The 25,781-nt window shown below is 38.0% G+C and overlaps 1 protein-coding gene across 1 annotated transcript in view; it reads right to left on the reverse strand.

The window, feature by feature from the left end:
* RFX3 (regulatory factor X3) overlaps positions 1–24,260 on the reverse strand; it is a 133,819-nt gene extending 109,559 nt beyond the window's left edge. The window contains exon 1 of the mRNA XM_086629214.1: positions 24,137–24,260. Within this exon, the coding sequence (XP_086485340.1) occupies positions 24,137–24,260 (124 nt within the window). The remainder of the gene's footprint in view (positions 1–24,136) is intronic.
* Positions 24,261–25,781: the final 1,521 nt, after the last annotated feature.

Consider the following 25,781-nt stretch of genomic DNA (forward strand, 5'->3'; position numbering starts at 1 on the left):
GCTTTTTAACATACATTAAGTAAAAAGAAGACAAAAAATCATTTCAGCTTCAACACAACTGTTCTTACACTAAATCAATATGAGAATAAAACATGTTAACATGAAACAAAATTCAGGAAATAAATTTGCATATCAACAGCAGTAATTAAAAAAGAAACTAGGAGTAAGCTTAAAATGCGATGCCACAACACATGAAATTGCATGGAAATTCAGCTGGAGCAATAGATGCACAGGCAATTGAAGCACACAGATTTTTTTGCCAAAATTCTTGTTTTCTATTGTCCTTCAAACTTTAGTGACTTACTTCCTCCCAGCCTATTATTCTACATTTCCAAATACTTAAATGAATTTCCCAAACTTACACATTGTTGTATTTAAAAATAAATAAAAATTACAAAAAAAGGAATAAGCTAATTTTATTTTCTCTTTTGCTTACCTTCCTTTTTGTTCCTCAGTCTCCAAGATTTTCCATTGTTAAATGCTACAACACTCTACACACAAGTGTTTTCTGACCTCTCACTTTTTAGTTATTACCTTAAATACTGATATTTTTTATTTCACTTTTAGAAAAATGGTGAAGTTCTAAGAAACTCCAAGTATCTTTTCACATGCAATTTTCACTCGAGCTCCTCTGAAAACATAGGAAGCAATGTAACAATCATTACTATCATATTTGGCAGAGTGCATTAACTAACCTCTGCTTTTTTGTTTTAAATGGGAAGGTAGTTTTGGTGGGTTTGTTTCAAATCATGAAGTAAGAAGCCCAGTAGGTTAGGTCTGGATGCAATGGAAGCATTAACCTGCAGTTATCCAGGTAAGTCCAATCAGAAAAATACTAGGAAGTAACCATTACTAGGAAGCAACATCTTCTGGTCTAGAAATAAAGATAAGCACCAATACAATATACAGAAATTCAGCTATTTGGGAGAAGGGTCATGGGGAGTTGAACAAAGAAGATGATTGCAGTGCTAGAAAGTAAGTTATATCCTTAGAGAAATTCTGAAAGTAATCTACACAACTTGGGAACGTGTATTTGCCATAATAAATACTGGATACTATTTCTTATAATGTAAGGTTTAAATGCTTCAGGTTCCTCTGAAAATGTCACAACTGTACTGTTGTACAAAGCAACTCTTAGTAAAAACACCTCTAAAAGAGTATAATCTATAAATCTGAACACTGTAAAAAGTATGTTCTTGGGGTTTGTTTCTTTTTTTAATTTCTGCTTTCTATATACTAGCTAAAACTTCTTTATTATATTTTAATCTCTTTCTAAACTATAAGCATCTAGTTTTCCTAAATCTTTCAAGCTCTCCTAGCTTTTCAGCTGTGGCAGGAGTAGTTAACCTTACCACATAAATACCTCTGTAATGCACAAAATTAGCTAGCAATCCACAAATGCTACTCCAACGCTTTTGAGCAGGTGTACTCAGACTAGATCACAGTGCTAAATCAGCTTTTTAAAATTTTAAAATTCCAGAGTTTAAATGAGTTAATACTCTAAACTATGATAGAAATTCACAATGTTTTTTCAGACTAGGACTTGACTCCCATTTAAACTAACAGAACTCACATACCTGAAACTTAGCACCAGCTGAGCAGTTTGCCTAAAGACTGCTCAGATGAACCAAACTACCTTTATAAAAGACATTTTTCTAGATTTGGATCTATATATGCAAATTTTAATATAATTTTAAAATACAATCATATAAAACCATCTTATTTCACTGAATATATCTGAAGTATCTCTCTGCCACCATATTAATACCCTCTGCAGTGAGGATTCCAATATTAAACTATGCAGAGGAAAACCATTCTGAGGTGAACAGCAAAGCTGGAGGATACTATCTACACAGTCAGACCTAAGAGGTCCATTTAAAACAAAAGCTTTTTTCAGAACTCAGTTTTTAAAATTCCTGTGATAAAAGAAAGCACTACTGATCAACATCTGAATCTACTGAAACAGTGGAATCCAGTGAAACATCCCAAGTCAAGTCTGTAACATCTAGGTATTTACATTTCCTAATTTTCTTCTACACTCTGTAGCGCCTAGAGTTGCCGCTTTTATCAACAACTAAAGATGTAAATTTTATACTCTTTGAACAGCTTTCACCTATTCAGATAAAAAACAGTGCCATCTTAATGTTACAAATAACTAACTCGGGCTTTCTGTTAAAGTAACTGGCCTCTACCACAGTGATGCTTCAACCACCATTCCCAAAAGTAGACATGGGAACTGAAGATGGGTGTTTATCTAGTGCAGATCTACATCTTTACTCAACAACCAGTGTTTCAATTTTCAACTTAGTTAGCCAGGCCAAAAAAAATAGCTCAAATTTAATCATCCAGAATTACATCTATTACTATTTTGCAAGACAATTTCTGTCTCTCATCCCAAATCACCTGCTGCCCACATATTTGTACCTTTCACAAAAAACAGGTCTTGAACACCAGGAATACTGACAGATTAGCACGATGTAAACTTGTCTGGTAGTTTTGTTCACTACCCTTTTTTACAGTATCTTCACAAGACATATTCAAACTTTTCTAAATAACATGTTAGAATTCTAATGATTTAAGAGAACCTATTTTATTGTGCATCTTGCAACACAAGATCTTTGTATATGGGTTTTTATATCAACATGTGCCTCCAAAAAATGGAAACTGCTGCATAGTATCTGATAGCTGAATCAAGAGAAGATACCAGAGCAAATACTAACATCAGAAAATCCTGACTATGACTAGCAACCACTCTCCAGCAATAGCTGATACCACATGCTCCAAAGATAGATGCTGTGAATCCAAACACCAGGCAGCTGCAGAATAACCTCCCTTGGGGAAGCCTCTTTTCAACTTTGTTAATTCGAGTGTAACTGATCACATTCCTTCCATAATATGCATCTACTTGTATAGCCAGGCACTTCCACAAAGTTTCAGTACAGATCAATTTATAAAAGAAGCTGAGATTTTCAAGTAATTTAAATTGGGTATTAAATACCCTCTTTTCTTGATAACTCAATCAATGTTTCTTTGTTTTCTCCTATGTTTCAAACTACTAGACTTCAAAGTCATGAATTCTAAGCAGCTTTGCCAGGGTTTTGATACCACAACTTTTCAAAAGTACTTTCATTTTGTGAAGAGGTTCGCCACTTTGAGAAACAGAATCTCCCTAATTTCAGATGAGTTTATTATGAAAAGAAAACCATGACAACTGTTTGTACTCTTGCTTTAGTATTACATCCGGCCTGGTCACTATTGGAAATTCAATCTATTATTGTTGCTAGGAGCCTGTTGCTATGCAACCTAAAAGGGTTATGCAGTGCTTTCAGGCTGAGAAGCATTGAAAACACTGAAGGCCTCCCCCTATGGCTCTAACCAGTTTATTTAAACAGATCAACACTCTCCTCAGTCAACCCCTAAACTCCAGACATATCCATAAAAAAAAAGTTACAATGACAGATTTCAACAATGCAAACAAATACGAAACCAGAAAAACTACACAAAATCAACACATCTGATCTGTACTGCATGCTACAGCAAAGTAAACAGCAATATTTCCTCTAATTCATCATTTAAGAAAGTTAAAATCCATAATGTCGAAATGTTTCAAAGTTTAACTTTCAACAACTAGTGTAATGGAGTTACACAACATGCCCTGCACAAATATTTCATAGTAAGCTTTGACAGAACAATACATTATGTTTCATACTCTGGATCACGCAGTGGCATTTATTTAAAAAAAAAAAAATAAAGCCCTAACAATAACTTCTAAATGGCAGAATAATACTTAGTATTTATTCTCTATATCAAAAGATGTCCAACAGGCCCGTAAGTTGGTTTTAAGACTCTGCAGTCAAACTGAATTCTGCCTTCACGTGTCTGCCACCTTTACAGATTACGCAAACCAAGTTAGACATCTACGTACACCTCTGCAGGTTCATTTCTTTTGGCAATAATTTTGCAAATCTGCTGGAGAATGGCTAAGAAATGACATGCAGAAGAGTTGAATATTATGTTTTTTCTCCACTCTTCCTAATAATCTGAGTCTGCTCTAGCCTGCACCAAAGAACAAGTTGTTCTACAGCACCAGAATAAAGAAAGCCGTGTTTCCTCCAGCTTATCTTTTAAATGGATCCGTACTACAACACACTAGAACAGGTTGTGAGTGTTTGCTGACTGACTCAACAGAATGCTGGGAGTGTAAATGAGTTGTAACTGCCTTTTCTTCAGTGGTAGAATATAATTTTTCTTACATTCCCAAACTAATTATTTTGTTGGTATCCACTCTTCTGAAACTTTATTCCTCTTTCAAATAAGATAGCCACATCAGAAAAAAACTGTTTCCTTAAGAGTACAGCTAAGGACAGAAAGTACAGTACAGCTAAGACAGAAATACACTGTCCCAAAAGTTATTATGCTAAGATCAACTGCCTATGCAATAGCCATAACAGCCAGCAACACAAAATGGATTTCAGAAGTCAAATGCGGAAATCCTAGGGTTTGTCCTTCCTAAAACGCTTTACAGTACTTGGTGGTTGGGGTTTTCTAGAGGAACCTAGAAAACAGTAACAAATATGAAGACTATTCTGAAGACAAAAATGGTAAGATGGCAAACATCACCAGAATGCATTCATGAATACGAACTCTTCTAACCAGAAAATCGCTGCTTCTCTAGAATTTGTAAGCTTGCAGAATCTTTTTCTAAAGCAAAGTCAAACTTCTCATCTCTTTTAAGACAAGACTTAGACCACAAAGACGTTGCCCTATCCCCATACTTCGGGGATTTAGCTTAGTAAAGTTGACAGTCACTACCCTAGTAGAGTCCACAACCAAATATCACAATCACTTTCCATCTACTTCCACAGTAAAAACCATAAATCTAAACACTTATTGAGTTTGATCACCATTGCTAGTTTACTTTTTATAATTTTACAAAGAAAAGATCACTGTAATGTTAAGTTATTCTAGTGGTTGCGACCTCAAAGATGACAGGCAGCTTGGAAAACATCAACAGAAGCATAGATAGAACAATCTAAGCACGTTATGCTGTAAAAGTAACTACTGGTTTGTAATTAAAAACTAGATAATCAATATCTGAACTAAGTTTTACAGTCAACATTTTGTTACAGCTTGTTAAGGGCTTCCGTGTTGCCCAAGGATTTATTAGAGACAGGAAGGACTTCGACAAAGAGAGCAGAGATCCAAAGCTATGTCCATCTACCATTTTCCTTAAATAACCTTTCTTAAGTATGATATTCCCTTCAAAGTCACCGAAGCAAATAAAGCTTGCAGATACCAAGGGTTTGTTTACACAAAACAGAATAGACCTTGATTTATTAAATCTGTTGAGACACCTGGTTGTCTTCATTGACAGCTCAATAAAAGAAATTTGACCAGAATCTGGCCATAATAAACTTAAGGCCTAGCCTAGCATTCCTCCATCCTTTGTTATAGAAGATACCTCACCTGTAGGACTGGCCATTCAAGGAAGCTGTGCAAGCTGAATATTCCCTCAGCAAGCAGCAAATTAGCTCTAGGAGACAGTTCCACATTACCAAGCTGATTTAAGAAGTTAATGTCGTCTTCCATAACTCTATAACCCCTATTCTTAGGATACAATTGACTACCACCATAATTATACTAGAGAAAATGCACACAGAACCACTCCCCTATGTTTCCTGTTCAGAACAAAAAAATTTTAATGAATGACACAAAGTTTGTAAGCTGCGGCTACTGCTACAAGCAAAAAACCCTGCATCATTTAAGGTGGTAAGAAAGGTTGCTTCAGCCTTCAGACACAGTGCATGGGGGTAAGGGATCCTGCAGAAAGTCTTTTCCACTAGTTTCTTCTAGATGTCGAATCACTTAATGTAGATGGACTAAATTTGGTTCTATGTACTCCCTATATACATAAACAAGAGATACATACATACACACTGTCACTCTGCTTACATACATACTTTATGTGCAAATGTATATACATAAACATACACATATATATGCACAAAACAGCTGCTTCATGTGTATATAATACACATACATTCAGCCATCCAAACTCAGTTGCATATAAGCTGTTACCCATTCTTCACATTTTGAACGTTTTCCATTATACTACTGTTTTCATTTCATTGTATCTATAAAAAAAAATTTAAAAAATCATACATAGTTCCTGTAACCCTTAAGTGGGTTTAAAAGATTGATGTTCTCAGCAATGCTGAGAATAAGGTACAGAAAAATACGTTGTTTCCTGTGTGTACTTAAATATGTGCATATTTTATGATATTTAAAACCCAACTACTTCAATAGTAAGTTTTAGTAAACACACAAATTCCAAAAGTAATTTATATGTGGCATAGCCATGAAACCTCATTATCAGAAACTGGCAATACCATGCTTTTAGCTGTGACTCAACTAAACTGCTAAATTTCTCTGGAGATAGTGTTAACAATGCACAAATTGCTCACATAATCATCTTCTGCATACAGACTACTGACACCATACCCTCAGATCGGTAAACAAGCCACTAGCTGATGCTAAGATTTTCTCCCAAACTCCTTTCCTACAAATTTATTAAGGTGTTTAGCCCTAAAGTCAATCATTGCAAAATTTTAGTTCCTGTATCCCCAACACTCCCACAGCTAATATGGAAGCAGCGTGAAGGAGAAGTGGAAGACAAAGAAAAGAACAAAGGCAGGATGAGTAATTGAAAAAGACCGAGCACATAAGAGTGATCAGGAGAAGAGATGTAAAGTAGAGGAACAGCCATCAGCTGAGAGCAAGTGAAAGCTAGCAGTGAAAAGCAGGGAAGATAGTTGGAATTAGTGCATATAAATTAATGGTTCTCGGCTTTCTGAAAATTTCACCTTTCCTTCTTTAGAGCTAAAAAGAAGCAAAAATATTTTTAAAGATATTGTCCATATATCCTCAAAATGCTTATGAAATTTATGCACTGTACACAAGGAAAAAAGCAGACAGATTGCAGGCACAAGTTTGTATTCTCTATATTTGGAATAATCAATGACAACACAGAGAGGTCATAAGTGTACAAAATTTACAGTAATGAAGCTGTATTTCACTTAAAAACAAACAAGACTAGAAATGTTTCAGCAAATTGTTTATAGTTCTGACTGAAATGTAATACAGTCTTAATATCTTCATTTATTAGAACTATATCATTGTGTTCAATCACATCACTTACCATTTGCAATAGGTATTACATTTTCAAGACAGCGAGAGCTAAAAATTTCATATTCAGAAATAACAGACTTATGAGGACATAAGACCAAGTGCTACAGGAACAGTGACCGCAGTGAAATAAAAACTATGCCCTTTTCACTTCATACATACACAGTGCTGTAAAAATAATGTATTTGTGTCTGTTACTAAAAATTCAGAAAAATTTAAAATTATAAAGGTTTTTCAATATTATAATCAACCATATGAAAGGATAAGGTATTCTTTTCATATCTCCATACATAAAAGGATGGCCTTAAACAAGGCTTGTGTATTCTATAAATGATCAATAACAAAAGAAAGCAAATTTTAGTTTGTTACGGTTCCACCGAAAACTAGAATTTGTTGTTACAATGACAAAAGTCTTAGTCTAAATTATGAACATAACACCAAAATAATATACTCTGACATGAAATGAAAATTATGATTGTAAATTATAAAAAAAATAAAATCTTTATACCTCTGTGTATGGATAATGCACTCAAATATGAAAACATACATTAAAATTTATTACATATAAAGGATTATGAATATGTATATGACTACAAAGGATTGGGAGAATCCAGAACAACTCTTAAAGAAATCTGGATCTCTAAACACACATAACTTCTCATCCCATCATAATAGAGTTCCAAACTGAAACAGAATCACCCAATCTCAACATTTCAAATCCTAAAGCTCCGTTTTTCCTGAACTAAGCAACACTGAGCTAGTACCTTGAAGCTGATCAATATGATTACACTTGCTTAAATAATTAAAAACTACTGTGGATGAACTGTTCAAAACTTTGACCAAGAAACATCTATGTGTGGAAAGAAGTGTAAAAAATTATGGTTGTAAAGAGTATAATAAACCATGATACCTTGGGATTAGTCACAAAAATTTTTCAAAAATTAGCCTCTAATTGCCTTGGAGGATTGTACATCTGTTTTCCAGGACAGATTCTGACAAACCCAAGCAAGCAGTAGCAACAGCTTGCTTCCTCGGTCAGCCCTATCAAGGATGGGAGCTTGGCTTTGCCATTCCACAAAGGTGGCAGGTTTCAACAAGCTCTGCAGAAAATCTTCATAGGTGTCAAGTGAGCACACTTTTGTAAGTTCAAAGTGATAAAAAAAAAACCAAAAAAAAACCAAAAAACACAACCCAAAAAAAAAAAAAAAAAAAACCAAAACAAACTCAACACCCAAATAACTCAAGATCTTATTTTAAGATTTCCTTGGACCTTCCCATACCTTAACATGATTTCTTCCTGAAGTCTAGACATTTACCTAGCCTCAGGTCGCTGGTAAAAGAAATAGATTCTGAACTTCTTAATACATGTTCTTTCCAATTATATAAAATTGACTAAAAGAGTGTTCCTCAGAATATATTTTTTTAAGTGTCAATTTTGTGTATATTGACATGAAGCAGGCTAAAGCACCCTGAGAGAAAGCTAGAGATCAGCAAACCAGAAAGTACAGTGGCTGTTGGCAAAGAAAGAATCACGCAGCCCTTGGAAGCAGCGCTCAGTAGTAGGCTGTCCCTACAACCCAGACGGATGTATGTCACCGATGTGTGATGCTTAGCAGCTTTGTCACACACCACTTATCTCAGGTAAACTGTTAAACATTAAACCACATGAAAGCCAGGCATCCAACAAGGAACAGGAAAAAACAGTGGATAATGAACTGCAGAGCTTGATAACTAAAAACAGTGCCAAAAAATACTGAAAATGTAACTGTAATTACAAACTATACACAGATATCACCATCATCAATGATAATATAATAAGCCAGCAGAAAAGGACTAGATCACAAACTGCAAAGGAAGAAAAAATGTTGACATAGAGGAATATTTAAAGAGTGATATGTACTTTAATTTCCTGTCCAGGAAAAGAGAAAGAAAAAGGAAGAAAAGAAAATGAACAATCAATCTTTAAATATATATATAAAGAAAACTTTTAAACAAGTATTCACAGAGAAATTACAAAATCTGGTACACATGTAGAAAAAGCTACTTATTTTAAAACACTGCTTTATGTACTAAAGACATCTTTCACCCTGCCCCATCATCTGAATTTTTAGTATCACTTTTAAAATACACTGCTTTGCTTTGTACACATATGTTTAAAATACAATAATTGTAAAATTAAACTATCATTTTCTTAATACTGTATTAAAGTTGGCTCAAAAGGAAATCAAACAATCTCATCCTGCTTTGGTAAAAGAATATGAATAAAAAACAAAGACAGATGGTAACTGATGATAAAAGTATCCGTGTCCTTTGCCATCTGAGTATAGTTGTATGAGGTGACTAATATGTCACCGTGTTTACAAGGTTCTTTATTTTTTAAAGAAATATATATTCAAGTTAAGAGCAATTCTACAGGAAATACACAAGAAATGTATTATGTTGGAAGCAATGGCAAAGAAATACTCCCATGGTAAGAATATTATTTTATCAAACATGCTTGAAATTGAGTATCACACAGGACAACAACATTTAAGATACTCATTTTAACCTTGTTTGCTTTCTCATGTGACTTTTCCCAATATGTTAGCTTTCACAAGCACATATTTATTCACAAGACACTGTTATTACCAGAAATGTTTCAAAAATTGACTTTGGTGTCTCATGAAACGTTGAAATATTTTTAATGTAAAAATATACACAAATTCACACACCCAGAAATAAATCAAAAAAAAGCCATAAGTCAAACATGCCAAAAAACTTCCACATGGCTTTTTGACCACCTTGCAGTAAAACACACTCACTTCCAAACAATACATTCTGTTCTGTTTTTCCAACCTAACAGTACTCGGCACCTTAAAACATATTGATTTCAACAAATCTCAGCTTTTAATTCCCAGATAGATATGAATATTTTACTTTTTTTTCCGTGTAGGACCCAAAACCAACCACTTCTATGTTTGTTTTTAGATTGCAGGCATATATTTATAAATAATATTCTAGAATTGTTAAAAACTCCTTACTTATCTCCGCACTTCTCCCAGCGAATCAGTTCTCCAAGTTCTTAGCTAAGATTGACCCTAGAAAGCATGTGAAAACAAGAAATTGTGGGAAAAAAACATGTATAATGGTTCTTATTGGCTAGGATCATCTACCATGGCTTTTTTTCTTCAAAAGAAAAACCACTGAGATAGAAAAAATACAGTGTAAAGCTCAAATGAAGTAATGAATACTAAACAACATATCAGCCCACAGAAATGGAAAAAAAAATTATTAGGGGGAATCCATTAATTATAACAAAGAAAAGAATGTCATTAATCAAACTAGTACTGCACAATGTGAATAGTTAACAAATCTCTATGTTTACAGTAACTGTACTTGCAGTGCAAATGGAATATCGAGAATGGCACAATTGGATCCAAAGCATGTTTGTTTGTTTTTCTAGCTTCTAAGGTCACAGAACATTTCTAACAGACACTTTCATATTATCTGACAAAAAGCTTGATGCTCAGGTAATGGAAATACTATTACTTTCAAAAGATCATTTAACAAAAAGTAATTTTAACTGATTTTTATAATTGTTTAGTAAGATTTGTTTTAATAAGCTCCATCCTACCACACATAGAGAGAATCAGAAAACAATTCAAATATAATAAAGAACATTTGATGGCAATATTTATTAAAGGCATATGCCATGAACAGCAGAAACTGAATTTGATTTGTAAGCCTTAAAGTAAAGGTATAAGACAATGTAACTTGCATAATTTCATTGTTTTGCATAATCTCCAGGTAACAGTAAAATAACATTATCAAATAGTTACTATTAGCTATCTTATATATACTACAGGAACATAAAAATATAAACTGTTACTGTGTTAGATCTTTTAGGACGTTTCAAGTTTCACTGTGCAGTCAGTTATTTAGTTCAATCAGAAAAAGGATTTTTCCCAGGGAAAAAAATGCACTGCAAACACTTTATTGAAATCTTATGTCCCTATTCCACTGAAATTCTGAAATCTGATGGAGGTAAGTTTAACAACTTATGAAAAAAAAATCAAAATGCAGGTTCTGAATAATGTATTTATTTGTTTATGCCTTTATCATTGAATTCAATTCAGCTAAGAATGAAACATCTGCACTTAAATAAAGGGATTATCTTCTAATACTGCCTTGATTATGAAGGCTATATTTCTCACAATTAGTAATATGTACATATGTCTTTTCTTATCCCTTTTACTCTTGTTCAACACAAGCAGTGTTGAACAAGAGTAAAAGATACATTAATTTTGCTATAGACCTTGGCATCTAAATGCCCCAAAAAGATCAAATCCCAGCCAAAAGAAACAAACACACACCCAAACAGAAACACTTCAATCAATGGAAGCATTGATTCCAAAATTTGTCTGATTTCACCAATAGTAGTTACTGCTATACACACTTCCTTAGACCATTGCTCTTCATTTCCATCATTGCTATTCATTTTATATTTGCAGCTATATGATAAAGTAAACATTTTTTCTAAACAAACATCTCTTCACACACACTCAGAAATGACCATCCTCGCTTCTCAAATCCTTTTTTTGGATACAATCCGGTTCTTAATGAAATTAACAGGAATAGCAGCAAGTTATACGAAAATAATTTTGATATTCTCATTGCAAAAAAAACACCCTCCTCAGATTCCTGGTCATTACATTTGTTGAATACCACTTACAAACCACCAGGCAACTAGCCAAATACAGAACGTTTCTTCAATGCCCCTGAACCGGTCTCAACAAACCACAGAAACTATTCAATTTATTTCAAAATTTTAAATAATTTCCAACAAAAATTATAAGTTTGCTGCTTTTTCTCTTTTTATTTTCCTCTTTTTCTTTATTTTCCTCTTTTGCTGCACCAAAAGAATTAAGAACTGCAAATTAAGACCCTAATAAACACACGCAAATAAAAGTCCACGGAAATCAACAACTGGGGTTTGGTTTTGCCAGGTATTCAACCAAGGTCTTGTTGTCCTCTTGTTTTTTAAATCCCTTGTTCATAGTTGCCTTCTCCTGGAGAGACCTAACAAATTTGTTTTCCTTCTCTCGCAGTTTTCTCTACTGCTATTATTTTTGCAGGGCTCCAGTGAAAATTCTCAAGGTTTCATTGTAAAATATTTTATAATTAAATGCATGGAATCCAGTCTATGTCCAGTTCTGAGTTTGTGAAATCCAGAGAACAAGTATTGGACCAAAATAACGTAACTGTAGAAATGTACTAAAGGAAAAAGGAACACAACAGTTCTGTGTTGTTGGGGAGATCATCTCTTGGGCACCCAAACTATGTCTTTATGATGTAACTCAAGACAATTATTTTGTGATTTTAGCTCCAGACACTATCTCTCCCCTTTCACCTCCAGAGGTGAAGATTCCATTGCAGTTCTAAGAAATGGAACTGGACAGCAAGAAAAAGAAGACAAAGTAGATCACAGTCTAGGAACTTCTTCTGTAGAGCAAGAATCACAAGTAGACCCATAGTACAGTTCAGGCTGCCAAGGCATTTCAGGAGCTCCCAACTCCAACTTTCATCTCAAAGCAGGCTCAGAGTTGGCATCAGACCAGCTCCTCAGGACTTTATCCAACGAAGTCTCAAAAATTTCCAAGGGCAGAGATGGCAAAACCTTGCTTGGCCCCAGCTGCATTGCTGGGCTGTCCTCAGGGGGGAAAAGATTTTCCTTATCTTCAGTTTAAACCTCTCTTGTTTTGATTCATGAATGTTGTCTCTCATCGTTCCACCATGCACTGCTGTGAAAAGCCTGGCTCCACCTTCTTGATGACCTCCTTGCAGATATTAGGGAAGGCTGCTGTTAAGATCCCTGAAACTATCTCTTCTCCAGACTGAACAAGCTGAGGTCTCTCAGTGTCTCCTCACAGATGTGTGTGCTTCAGCTCCTGACTGTCTTGGTGGGCCTCTGCTCAACTTACTCTAGTTCACCAACATCTTTCCCATGATGGCAGGAGGGTGAGGGCAAAACTAGATGTGGGTGCAAATGTTGCCTAAAAAGTACAGAGAGGGATGTGATAGCCATTTCCTTCAATTTTCTGCCTATACTCTTGTTCATACTGCCCAAGAGATACTGCTCGTCTTTCCTACCATCAAGGCACGCTGCTGGCTCATGTTCAGCTCACTAACAACCAGGGACCCCAGGTCCTCCTCCACAGAGCTGCTTCCTAGTCACTCTGTCCCCAGCCCATAGTCTACAGACTATTTATTGGCTGAGGGTCTGTGAAGACTGAGACGGCTGCACAGGACTGGTATTCCTCTCCCTTTTGGCCAGTATATTACTGTAGAAGTAGGTTGAAAGAGAGTCGTTTTTTCAGTGACCACTTTTGTACTGGATTTCACTAAACACAAAAACACCACGTTTGTAACAGATAATCTATACATTTGTTGTAAGAAAAGATGCACTCTTTAACACTCTGTGAGGACGGTTAACAGACTATCTTAGAAAATATACTTAATACAGAAACAGCATGATAACAGTCAGTAGTGTGAAAACCCTGTTTTACCCACGGCCGTAACGCAAGTAACTCTGACAACGCTGGACTGCCTAGATTAAAAAGCGATGTTCTGCAAGACAATTTTCACTCTTACAAAATTACCTGCCACATTTCTTTCTCTGAGAAAAAAAAAAACAACACACACCAAAAAAAAAAAAAAAAAAAACCAACAAACAAACAGGACACCACACAGCACTGAGTGCCCTAAGCATCTTTTGTTCCTTTTGTTTTATGGCAAAACTAACCATTTCCATACTAGCAGGTTAAATGCTGCAACTACAGTATATAAAAAGCTTCTGAATCAGTACATGAAAGACAGAAGTACTTTATGTAGAATAAATATATTTTAAAAAACAAAGCAGAAACATTAGCCAATGAGAGCATATCATCGGGAGTTCAGAAGCACAGCTATAAAACAAAGTGACGCTTGTGACCAGGCAGCTTGGTTTATGGAGCTGGCACAGCTAATTTATTAGACGACTTAACATATTATCAATCAACATCTCAATCCCCACTAATTACACCCAATTGCACTTTCAAGATATTTTCAATGGCCAAACCCTGCTATGTTGCCCTTCCTATACAACAGACTTTGGAAAAAGTACTTTAGCATTTCTGATCAAAGCTTCCCCCCCACACCCCACACCCCCTTTGTCATAGATGACCGAAACATAACTTTCTATTTCCTATCTGCCAGATACATCTGTTTTTCTGCCTTGGACATCACACCTTTTCCCATATTATAAAATGTGGGAAGAAAATCTTATACTTTATCAAAACATAAGTTATTTTCAGCATACAAAACAAAATGAACTGCTGGCTCCAGCTTAACCTTGTTTCAGTAGGCTACAGATGGTCAGCCTGTTGATGTTGAGCTTTCAAGAAATTCAGCTGTGTTTGAAGAGTAACCATCCTTAGATCCTAACATGTAACCAACAACAGAACTATGCTGACATAGGAACTTTTGAATATCCCAAACTTACGACTGTGCTGAGGACACAAGCCATTAACGGCTGCTGAGATTTACAGCACTGAGTTTTTCCAGGTCTCAACCATATAACCTAGTATGTCATCCCAAAATCAAGCAGTGGGAATCCTTAAAACACAGTCTTCCACATGCAAAGTAATCCTAAAACTCCTGTTATTCTCAGTTGCCTGAAATATGTTTATGACACACAACTTCTGACTCGAGGCCACAAGAAGAATATATCTTCATTAGTTTACGAAAGCTGGTTACTGCGCTGAAGTCATGATCCTGTGTCTACCTTCTTCCTTAAGTCAAGAAATAGCACTTTCCTCAGAATTCAATCAGGAGATACTAAAGTAAGGACAAGCAGTGAAGATACTCAACACCTTCAAGCCCTGTTAAAGGCAGGCAACGGGACTCAGTAGCTTGTATCAGGATGGCGGCAGGTAATTTTAGTACCTGAAATTTAAATCTTTGTAAGACCTGCCTCCCCAGCCAACCATTGATATAAGACAGTAACTGAAATCTGAATAACCTAGACTGCACAAATTCATGAGGTTACACTGTTTGACTACTGACCATCTGGATGACTTGAAACAACAGCATTAAAAAAAACAACACACCAAACAGCTGCAACTGAACCAGCATAAAAACACAACCTCTAAAATACTAGGAGAAGTTCTGTTTCATAAAGCAGAATCACTACTTCCACGATAAAGTATGTTATTGCTTTGTAGGACCAACTCTAATGCTCAGTCTATTGCAAATAAATCTTCCCTTGGTTGGACATAAGTTTGCTAGTGAAGAGTACTTGAGCCAGAAAACCCAAATTCTGTGAACCAGTCTGAGGTCTGGAAAACCCTAAGCCTCTCTCATCTCCACATAACTACAGACCCAGTGCACTAAAATTTCTACAAATTTACCTGCCCACTATTGTTCCTTGAAATAACCTGTCAGAACTGTCCTCCTTACAGTAAAAAGGAGTTTCAGAGAGTTGGAAAAAAAACAGAGCAACAACCTTCAGTCTGAAAGCACCTGGAAAGCTGGGAAGAGACAATATCATCAAGAGTTGTGCTTTCATCTTAGCTCACTCACACTTGTTTCACTTCAAAACTCAGAATCTGAGCACAAAAGAATTTCCACAAAATAAGGGAATGGATCTGTATTTCTGTGCTACATACCTCCATCCTAAAGCTAAGCACATTTTACTCCCTAAAACAACCGTTAGGATGGTATAGCTCACAGAATAGCATTCATGCCTTTCAGAAAGTCCAAAGAATGATCTTCCTAGAAGTTACAGGGAATTGCTATTACTATTACACAGAATCAAGTCTGAGGAGTCAAAAAATGTACTGGATTCTACATTTCCTCATTTACTAAACCTGACAGAAAACAGTACCATGAACATGGAAGAGTTATTTACCAACTGTTTCACAAACTACCACTCAAATGAAGTGGTTTAACACACAGTGGACCAAATAAAAAAGGAGTGAACTAAATACTAAACAGAAACCTGCATGTTGACTTGACCTTAGCTACCACATGCTCTATAAACTGGCATGTCAATTTCACTTCATGGCTAACAGTTCATTTGATAAGTCAGCTACCATGCAGGTAGTTCAACTGCTCCTCACTAGCTACGGCTAACGTAACTTTGAATACAGCCAGACTTTTCTGCAGAAGCAACCCAAACAGTTTTCATACACCACATCTTGATTTTATAAATGGGTGTAATGGTCTGTAGAGCTATAGAAGATTAATGTTTAACTAAACATCTATAACTGTAAAATGTCTGTGATCTGATCATGAAGTTATTTTACATTTTTTAATCAGAAATTTTGAGTAAATTTATTTTAAAAATGGTGATTATAGAACAACTCTTTCCCTAAAAAACACTTTGAAAAGCAAGCATGGGGTTTTAAGGCAAGAAGTTTTAAGGAAAGTTTTTTTTCTTTACTGTATCTTTCCTAATTCTCCAAGAGACCCAAAGCAATGAACACAGAACCCCAACAATAAACAAAGTATATAGAAACTTAACTAGAAATACAAGTTAACAACCCTTTGTGTACAGCCACACATCCTTCCTCATGGAAGAACTACAAAGTACATCCCATCAACAAGAATGTGGAGTAGGAAACATTCTTGCTTCACTAAATCTGTAACTCTGTTGTCTCTCCTGCTTATGCCAAGCTACGGAACTATAAAGAGGTATGAATACAGCATACATCTTATTGGAAAAAAAAAGCAGTTAGGGCTCTAGACAGGGAATTCTGGAAACTTCTTCCAGCAGTTAAATAGAAGGTACCCCACCTGGAATAATGCATTCAGCTCTGGAGTCCCCAACACAAGAAGGACATGGAGGAGCTGGAGCAAGTCTGGACCACGAAGACGATCCGAGGGCTGGAACACCTCTGCTATGAAGACAGGCTGAGAGAGTTGGGGTTGTTCAGCCTGGAGAAGAGAAGGCTCCGGGGTGATCTTATTGCAGCCTTCCAGTACTTAAAGGGGGCCTACAGGAAAGGTGGAGAGGGACTTTTTACAAGGGTGTGTAGTGATAGGACAAGGGGCAATGGATTTCAACTGAAAGAGGGGAGATTTAGATTGGATATAAGAAAAAAAATTTTCACTCTGAAGGTGGTGAGGCAGTAGAACAGGTTGCCTAGAGAAGTTGTAGATGCTCCATCCCTGGAAGTGTTCAAGGCCAGGTTGGATGAGACTTTGAGCAACCTGGCGTAGTGGAGGGTGTCCCTGCCCATGGCAGGGGAGTTGGAACTAGATGATCTTTGAGGTCCCTTCCAACCCTAACCATTCTATGATTCTAAGGTGAATCTTCAAATTTGTAAGACCTTTAACATAAGACAGAAATCCTGACATCCACCAGTCCTTTCAATGGCAAGAGAACTACAATTATTTTTAAAGGCAGGTGAAAGCAAAAATAATTAGTAGACTTAGTACTCCTTAGTAAATACTAATTACTTTTTGTAGTTCAACTCATCTATGATTTGTACTGTCAAAGTGCACTGTCAGCTGTTTGCAGTGCAGAACGATACCAAGAGATAAGGAAGAAACACTCAGGTGATAGTATCTCATTTTGTTTAGATGAGGCTACATAGGCCAACAGCAACTTTTTTAAGTGGATAATGTGCAACAGGTCATACTCAAAGACATAAGCTCAAACTCACAATCCTGGTCATCTAATCCACTAGCAAGTACACCCTTCAGACAGCCTATAAACATCCAGCATCATTGTCAGATTAATGGAGCCATGTAAGCAAGACTGTTCTCCCTTCTCCCCCTCAGATTTAGGTACATTTTGGGGGAGAAAAGAAAATCAGATCAAAGGTACTCCAGAAACAATGCATCACTTGAAAATTCAGCAAACATGAACTAACTCATTGGAGCTAAAAATGTATCTTCAAATCTTAGCTCCACAGAATTTACTATTTCCATAGTAAACAGCTATCTATAAACTTCATAAATATGTTGTAAGTGGTTCTGGCTCCGAATCCTATTACTGCTTTTCCAATTCTTTGTAAAAGAAGTATTGTTAACAACACAGAAAAAGAAGTAACCAGACAAGAAGACAGAATAGCTTAACTGAAGTAAAAGAAAACTGAATCAATGGCACCTGCAAAGTGACATACTGCACCTTTTAACAGATTTGCTTGTTTCTATTTATACTTTGCAACATTACATGATTTAACTACACTGAGTTTAAGTGTTTAGAAAACACCCCTGAGGTGGTGTGTAAGAGGAAAACTCAGATTAATTATTATGAGGTAATAAAACAGAAGAGAGAAGCCATTTGTTTGGCAGATAAACAGTAAACATGACTTTGAGTCATTAGTCGTAGCAGCAGCATCCAAAGCCTGAACTAAATCAAAAGACATGGTTCTTGTCTTAAAGACCTTATAAACTTATTTCAAATAAGACTTCAACAAGAAAAAAATGAAAGCATTAAAGAAATTGTTTAGTCAGAGAAGGTCTAAGAAACTGAGATATACTCGATGTACTGGGTCCATGGGGGGATGAAATGACCTTTAAAAATAGCAATAGATTTTTTTTTCCTCTCGTTAATGAATGAATAAAACTCACAAATGTTACAAGCACACTCAAATTTAGTGATTAATATACGATCTTTGGTGTTGCCATAGCAGTGTTACGGGTGCCATGTAAGAATTTAAACAAGTAAGATAGGTTAGAAATAAGTGAGGAATTTACAGAGGAAGTCTGAATTGCTGGAATTTAAACTGCCCAGTCCCATTAAAATTTATATTGTAAACCAGGAAATTCCTTTATTAAATACAACTTACAACATAGTCCATCCATCACCTCTTGATTTTGGGCCATTAAAGCTGAAGTTAGCAGACTAAAGACAAAAAACTTACCATGGTGGAACAGGACAGACAACTAAAAGTAGTGTGCAAAACCAAGCAACGCAAGGTGTATTATCCCAGCTCTGGCCTGCACCTTTTCATGTGCTTTCAAGGGGAAGTTACACTGAATGAGACACCATTATCCATCCACAAGCACAAAAAACTCTCCCTTATTAATCTTACAGTGTATGGAAAAACAACAGATATTATAAAACAATAGAAGTTACAACAATGAAATTCTAATCTGTTGTGTTCATATATCCATAGAGAAATTTCTGAAATTAAACACAATGAAACTCATAAATATGTAGAGGACACTGTTTTGGAGGGTTTGGGGTTTTTTTTTGGGGGGGTGGGGTTTTTATCTTTCCCAGAATTAATGATTGATGGAAAAAGATACCTATCCCAATCAACTAAAGCTCCTGTCTGTTTTGCAGTTCAGAAGTAAACAAGCAAGCTTCAACCTCCATTTCGTCCAGGAAGAGTTTCAGCGAGAAAGCAAAAAAAATCTTATATACAGCAATGGATTTTTCAAAAACGATTCAGCTATAAATGGATGATTTACATAAAACGTGAATACAGACTTAAAAATGAAAAATATTACATACAATAATAAATGTCACTCCAAAATGCATGCATGTCTCAGGTAAGTTCATGTAGCTTTTCAGATGAGCAATAATTTATTTCAGTAAATATAAACTGTTTCAGCTATATGCTATATAGACATTATATCTATTTGTTCTCTTTCAATAAACAGAGAATGTATTTTAACTGTGTGTGTATATATACACTCTGTGTGTATATACACACACACATAGACATAGTCAGATATGGAACAGCCAATTTCTTCCACGATTTTTAGGATGATATTGCCAAAATAGCAAGTTTGCTATACCGCAATGCACAGAAAAATGTCGAAAACTTTCAGTAAGATTTATTCAAATCCCATACACATTATCAGTATATTTCAATGAAAGAATTTGAAGAATTTTCTTTGCTTTTTGTATTTCAAATAGCATAGCACCCTCTGGTGCATCTACTAGAAAGAAAATAACTAAGAATACACACCAGTCATTGTTTTTAAAAAGACAACATTAAAAAAAAGGAACTCTTAGAAACAAATAATACCTAAGAATTGTTAAAAATCAAATTTCAATTTCATTCTTTCCTATTAAAATATTTTATAACTGAGAAAATTTTAACTATTGAAGAATAAAATTAAAAAAAAAAAGAAAAAAAAAGAAAAAAAAAAGAAAAAAAAAAAAGAAAAAAAAAGAAGGAAAATCTGCACGTCTGCTATTATAGAAAGCTACCAGACAAAAGGACGGAAGTTTGAAACTAATCCTGTGTTCTTAATAACAGATCATTTTTAGTAAAAATATCCTCAAATGAAATATTACGTAGGAAAAATCGTAAAGATAAGTAATTTAGCAAAACAAAATGTTACACCAAGCAATAGATCTGCTCTTGGTCTTGCAAGAATGAAAATTATTAGGACTACAGCTAGCCACACAGCCATAAACCGCTGAATTTCACACTCAAATTGTCACATCTCCTTTAAAAGTCCAATGAAAAAAGAATTTAAAAATAATATGATTGTACTATATGGAACACTTCAAACTCTGATACGACATGTTACCTATTAAAACACACCTAGTCACTGGGAACATATTTTCCTACAAAAGTACATTTTGCTAATCACAAAAGCAGAGATCACCACCTGCTTTAGGCAGCTCTTTTGTAAACCTCTGGAAGTCTCAACACAATGCACAAGAAATGAAAGTGACACCTGTTTAAACCAGCCATCTGTCCCTAACGAAATAGATTTAGACAAATCAGTATATGTACTGCTCCTTAAATTTCCAAAATACGGGTATACATAGCATCTGTGAGAAAAGAGAAGGATTGTTATGACTGAAAGCCAACTTTACCAGAAATACGTAAATAATAAACTTGTGGCTAACAGAAAGACATCATCTTAAACATCAGCCTATTCATTTTAAAAGCCTCATTAATTTTTCAGTCCTCAGTTAAAAAACAAGTAGTTTCATTCATAATTTAAAGACATTCTGCTTTTAGTTTTCTAACACATTCATTTGACAAAGAGTTTGATTTTGAAATGGAACTCCAACTACAAGGATACTACAGTTCCACTGAAAGCTTACTTTTTTATTCTGTCTGTATTTGTGATGCACTCACAACATGTTGTTCCAACTGCAAATAATTTTTAGAAAGTACTTTAAGAGTCACAGATCTTATGTTTTTAAAAGCCTGTTCATTTTTCAGGTATTCCACCTGACAATACCTGTAGCTGGTAAGCTTTGGGAGACTGCAAGTAAAACCACAACTAATACGGAATATTTTAAGAGGGAAGGAAGCTTTTCATAAGAGGACAAAGTAAAGCCTGGAAACCAGAAACACTAGCTAGAACACCAAAAGGAACTGCAATGATAAAAGATTATTGCGTTTTAGATACTTGCTTATGTTTCAAGTAAGAAGAGAGGAAAAGAGTAACGGCCTTCCCTCTCAATTTAAAGACCAGTAAATGAAAAGAAATGGCAACATTTATTTCTGTAGACAGTTTTGTGATTAACAAACTACCGTAACAGGCGGGAACAAGAAATGGGAGAGAGCTAGCAAATCCCAACCTAATTATAAAATAAAGGACCCTGACTTTAAACTCTGTAACAGCATTGTACCTTTGACTCTCACTTCGTTTGCCTACGCTACATTACTGAAAGGGTTTCTCCACAGCAGCACAATGTAGGTTAGCTCACCAACAACACAACAGAGCATAGGATCCAGAAAGCCTCATTAGGATATGCTGAAACACGATTAGATAGTTACACAGCCTAAGTCATGAAAACCTATGAATAAAAAAACAAACAAACAAAAAAAAACCACGAGCCACCCTTTTCAAACACTAGTTAGCACCACAAACACTAACTATTTTGATAGCTGTGGGCATTAGGGAGTCAGAATGCATAATGCAGATCTCATCTGTGATTATTAGTATTTCCAAGAGAATAAAAAGTCAATACTTTTCTCAGTAAAGTCCATAATATTAAGAGAAGTGATTACGGCTGCACTGTTATTTTCCAAATTGCAGTCACCGCCTAAAGAAAATGTGGCTAAATGGTACTAAAAAGGCCTTTGTTTTTAGATAAAGTCATGTACTTTTAATCTAATTTTTAAGAAACATCTGTACGTCTCCTCACACGGTTAAACCAGAACGTTTGTCTCAGAGCCCAGGCACACACTTTTCTTGGCTACCAGGGGTCTGGATACATGTTCTCAAAGACAGAGTTTAACACCCAGAAAGGACTCCATCCTGAGAAGTACTCTGTCCTCTATACGATGGTTACTCAAGAAAAGCATGGTGCAAAACTGACATCCTCCCTTTTCAACAACAGTAAATGCCAGGAATGATTTCACAACCAATGAATCACATAAACTACCCGATAAAACTAAAAACAAACACATTAAGACTTAAATGTGTCATGTAACTGATACAGTACTATAACTGACACCAAAAACTCTCAATGTCTTTAGAACCTACTTGACAGCAGGACACAAAAAATGAGCACTCACTGGTTTCGTCTTGGTAAAATCATAAAAAGAGGACCACATGGAGACCTTTGGTTATTACTGAAAACAATGTATTTTCTAAGTTCTTGTTGGCCCATGAAATATACATTAAAAAAAAAAAAAATACATCCAATATGCCTTAGCTCAAGGAATACTAATATCAGCAATGCACTAACTACTTTGCATATTTTGTTGTTGATAGTTGCTAGCAAAAATTGCCCATCACATTCGTTGGAAATTCCAATGTGAGAGAAATGAATACATTGTTGTTGAAATTGTAAAGAAAAACCTTCCATATTACACAGGGTTCTACAGATATAAAAATTAAAAAAAGTGTATATACAATTAAAATGTAGGGTTTAGATTAAAAACAAGAGCATCCTTTTTCCTAACTATTTTACTAAACAAAGCAATAAGGAAATAATTAACTTATCACTTAAAAATCTTGCCAAAACTACACATGATTTCACAAGTCAAAGAGGAGAGTGCAACTGGACATGGAGATGTTAAAAGAGAATTTAATTGCCAGAACAGATGTCAAAAATTCACTTTCTCCAAAAGAATTTTGAAAGTATATAAAAAAAGTACGATTTGATGCCACTGACAACACAAATCTTCAGATCCTAAGCAGCAATCACAAAAAGGACGAAGAAAACAAGCATTTTGGATTGAGAAAAAAAAAAAAAGCAAAACATCTTCACTAATAACAGTTTCTACTACTGCTCCTTGAGAGGTAAAAAGCTGTCTCTGCCCCCTTTCCCAAATGTACTCTCGAAATACAGTAGTAATAACGAAAATCATGGAGACTTTTTTTTAATACTATTTCTTGCTTTCTCCTTTCTTTGCCGCTCCGCACACAAACTTGCAGTCAATATCTTGGATTTCCTTCATTGTGGAGAGTTTAAGGAAACTGAAATGGATTCTCTCCACTGTGCATAATGAACTAGATCTACACATGCACAGTTCCATACTACACTGACAGTCTGGAAGCATCATTTAGAAAATAATCCCCTGCAGAAGGAGTGCAAGAAGAAAAAACCCTGCTACTCTGTGTGTGTATGGGAGGGGGTATTGAATAAACAAGAAAACACTTCACAATGCAAAGAAAACACAGCTTGCACTAAAATAAGCAGCAACATTAATTATGAATAAAAGAAAATATTCCATGCCTACATAAAGCACAGAAAAGTGATTGATACGATTGATACCGCCAGAGCATCATTACAAGACACAGCAAGTCCACAAAAATCTGCAACACTCAGCAGTCGCATCAAATCAGAACAAGGCCCCTGTAAGTGCTAGGGGAAAAAACAGCCCCCGCTCCTCGGTGTGCTACAGGATCCGTCTCCAGCTGCATCCTTCCTCCCATCCCCACGTTTTTTTTCGGGTTTAAAGTAACCTTAGACGGCGGCTGGCATCTCGTTCCTCGATTTCTACATTCCCCTATCCGTGCAAAAGAGAGACGAGGGAAGGTGCATACCCACCGCATCCACGCAATTGTCCTGGCGGTCCCAGAAGCGTGCCTGCGTCCCCACCATCGCCAAGCCTCTCTTCCTCCTCATGTCGCACCGCGGCCAGCTGCCCTGCCCGCCCAACAGCCACCCCCATCCCAACCGCTCCGCCGACGAACGCGCTCCCTGCCCAACCGCAAAGCACGCCCCGGGGCAGCGGGGCCGTCGAGCGCGGCGGGGCGAAGGACGGGGCAGAGGGACAGCGAGGGGGAGGCAGCGGGGGAAAGCGGGGGAGCCGGGAGGGCGACCCACGTCCCCCTCGCTGCACCGCCACCGACGGCGCAGCCCGAAGGAGCAGCCTCGGCCCGGATGCCGCGAGGAGGCGGGGGGAGACCGCGGCTGGGGGAGGGAGAGCGGAGGGAGGGCCGGCGTGCGCCCGACGAGCGTATTCATTCACCTGGGCTGAGGCGGGCTGCCGTGGCGTTCCCGCTGTCGTTGCTGCTGGAGGTGGCTGTTGTTGTTGTTGTTGTTGTTGTGGGTGACGATGAGGAAGGGGGTGAGGAGCAGCGGCAGGAGGAGGAGGAGGAGGAGCAGGAGAGGAGCGGTTGTTGTTGATGGGTAACAGTCGCCAGGACTACGGTGACTATGGCGCTTGATTCACAAGGCAACGGTTGCTATAACTCACAAAAGGGAGAGCGAGCGAGGGAGGAGGAGGCGGCGGCCCAGCCGGAGAAGCCCGGAAGAGGCGGGGCCTGCCCTAACGCGCAGCGGCGGGGCGGGCGTGGGCGCCTTCCTCAGCCAGACCCCTCACCACCGGGGCCGCCGGCGCGGCCGGCCGGCCGGGCGGACAGGCGCAGGGGCGGCGCTGGGGCTGCCGGCGGCGACGGCGACGGCGGCCGGTGGCGGCGCGGGGCCCGCGGCGAGGGGCGTGGCCGCGCCGGTGCTGCCAGGGCCGGGCCCGCGGCCGCCTGACGCCACTTCCGGCAGGCGGGGAGGAGGGGGCCGGGCTGCGGCGCGCCGCCCGCCGCGGGGGTCGCCCGGCGCCCGCCGGGAGCCGGGAAGCGCCGCCAGGCGGGACGGGCAGGGAGTTCGGCCCGGCGGCGGCTGCGCTTCCCCCTCCCAACGCCGCCTGTCACCAGCGCCCCACGCCTCCTTCCCTCGGGAAATGGCAGCGAGAGGCTGCTGGCGATGGCGGGGCTGCCCGGATGCCGCCATTTTAAGGCAGGCAGGGTGACGGCGGCGGTCGGGCTCGCAGCCCTGTGGCGCCGCGATTGCCCTGCCCGCCCGGGGTCTTCTGCGGCGAGGAGGCGCAAGGCCAGGCAACGGCCGAGCTGAGGCCCTGGGGCGCCCGGTGGCCGCCCTAGGCCCGCCTGGCCTTTCCGCGCCGACGGGCCTCGACCCCGTGCGGGCAGTGGGGCCGTGGAGGCCGTGGGTGCGGTGCGGTGCGGTGCGGACACAGCTGTGAAAACCTCTCCAGCTCTCCTCCTGCCGGCGCGGTGTCGCCGTTCGCTCTGGGTGTGTACTGAGGGACAGGTGACGTGGAGGAGTTCGGCGGTTTTCGGGCTCTGTACAGTGCCCGCGCATCTAATGGCCGCTGCAGCGTGCGTGTGTCGTGCCAGTGCATCCTCGTCGGCGGCTCTTCGCTGCGTTACAGAGTATCTACAGAGGCAGCTCTACG

This window comes from Tauraco erythrolophus, chromosome Z, assembly GCF_009769465.1.
Source record: "Tauraco erythrolophus isolate bTauEry1 chromosome Z, bTauEry1.pri, whole genome shotgun sequence".
Taxonomy (NCBI): domain Eukaryota; kingdom Metazoa; phylum Chordata; class Aves; order Musophagiformes; family Musophagidae; genus Tauraco; species Tauraco erythrolophus.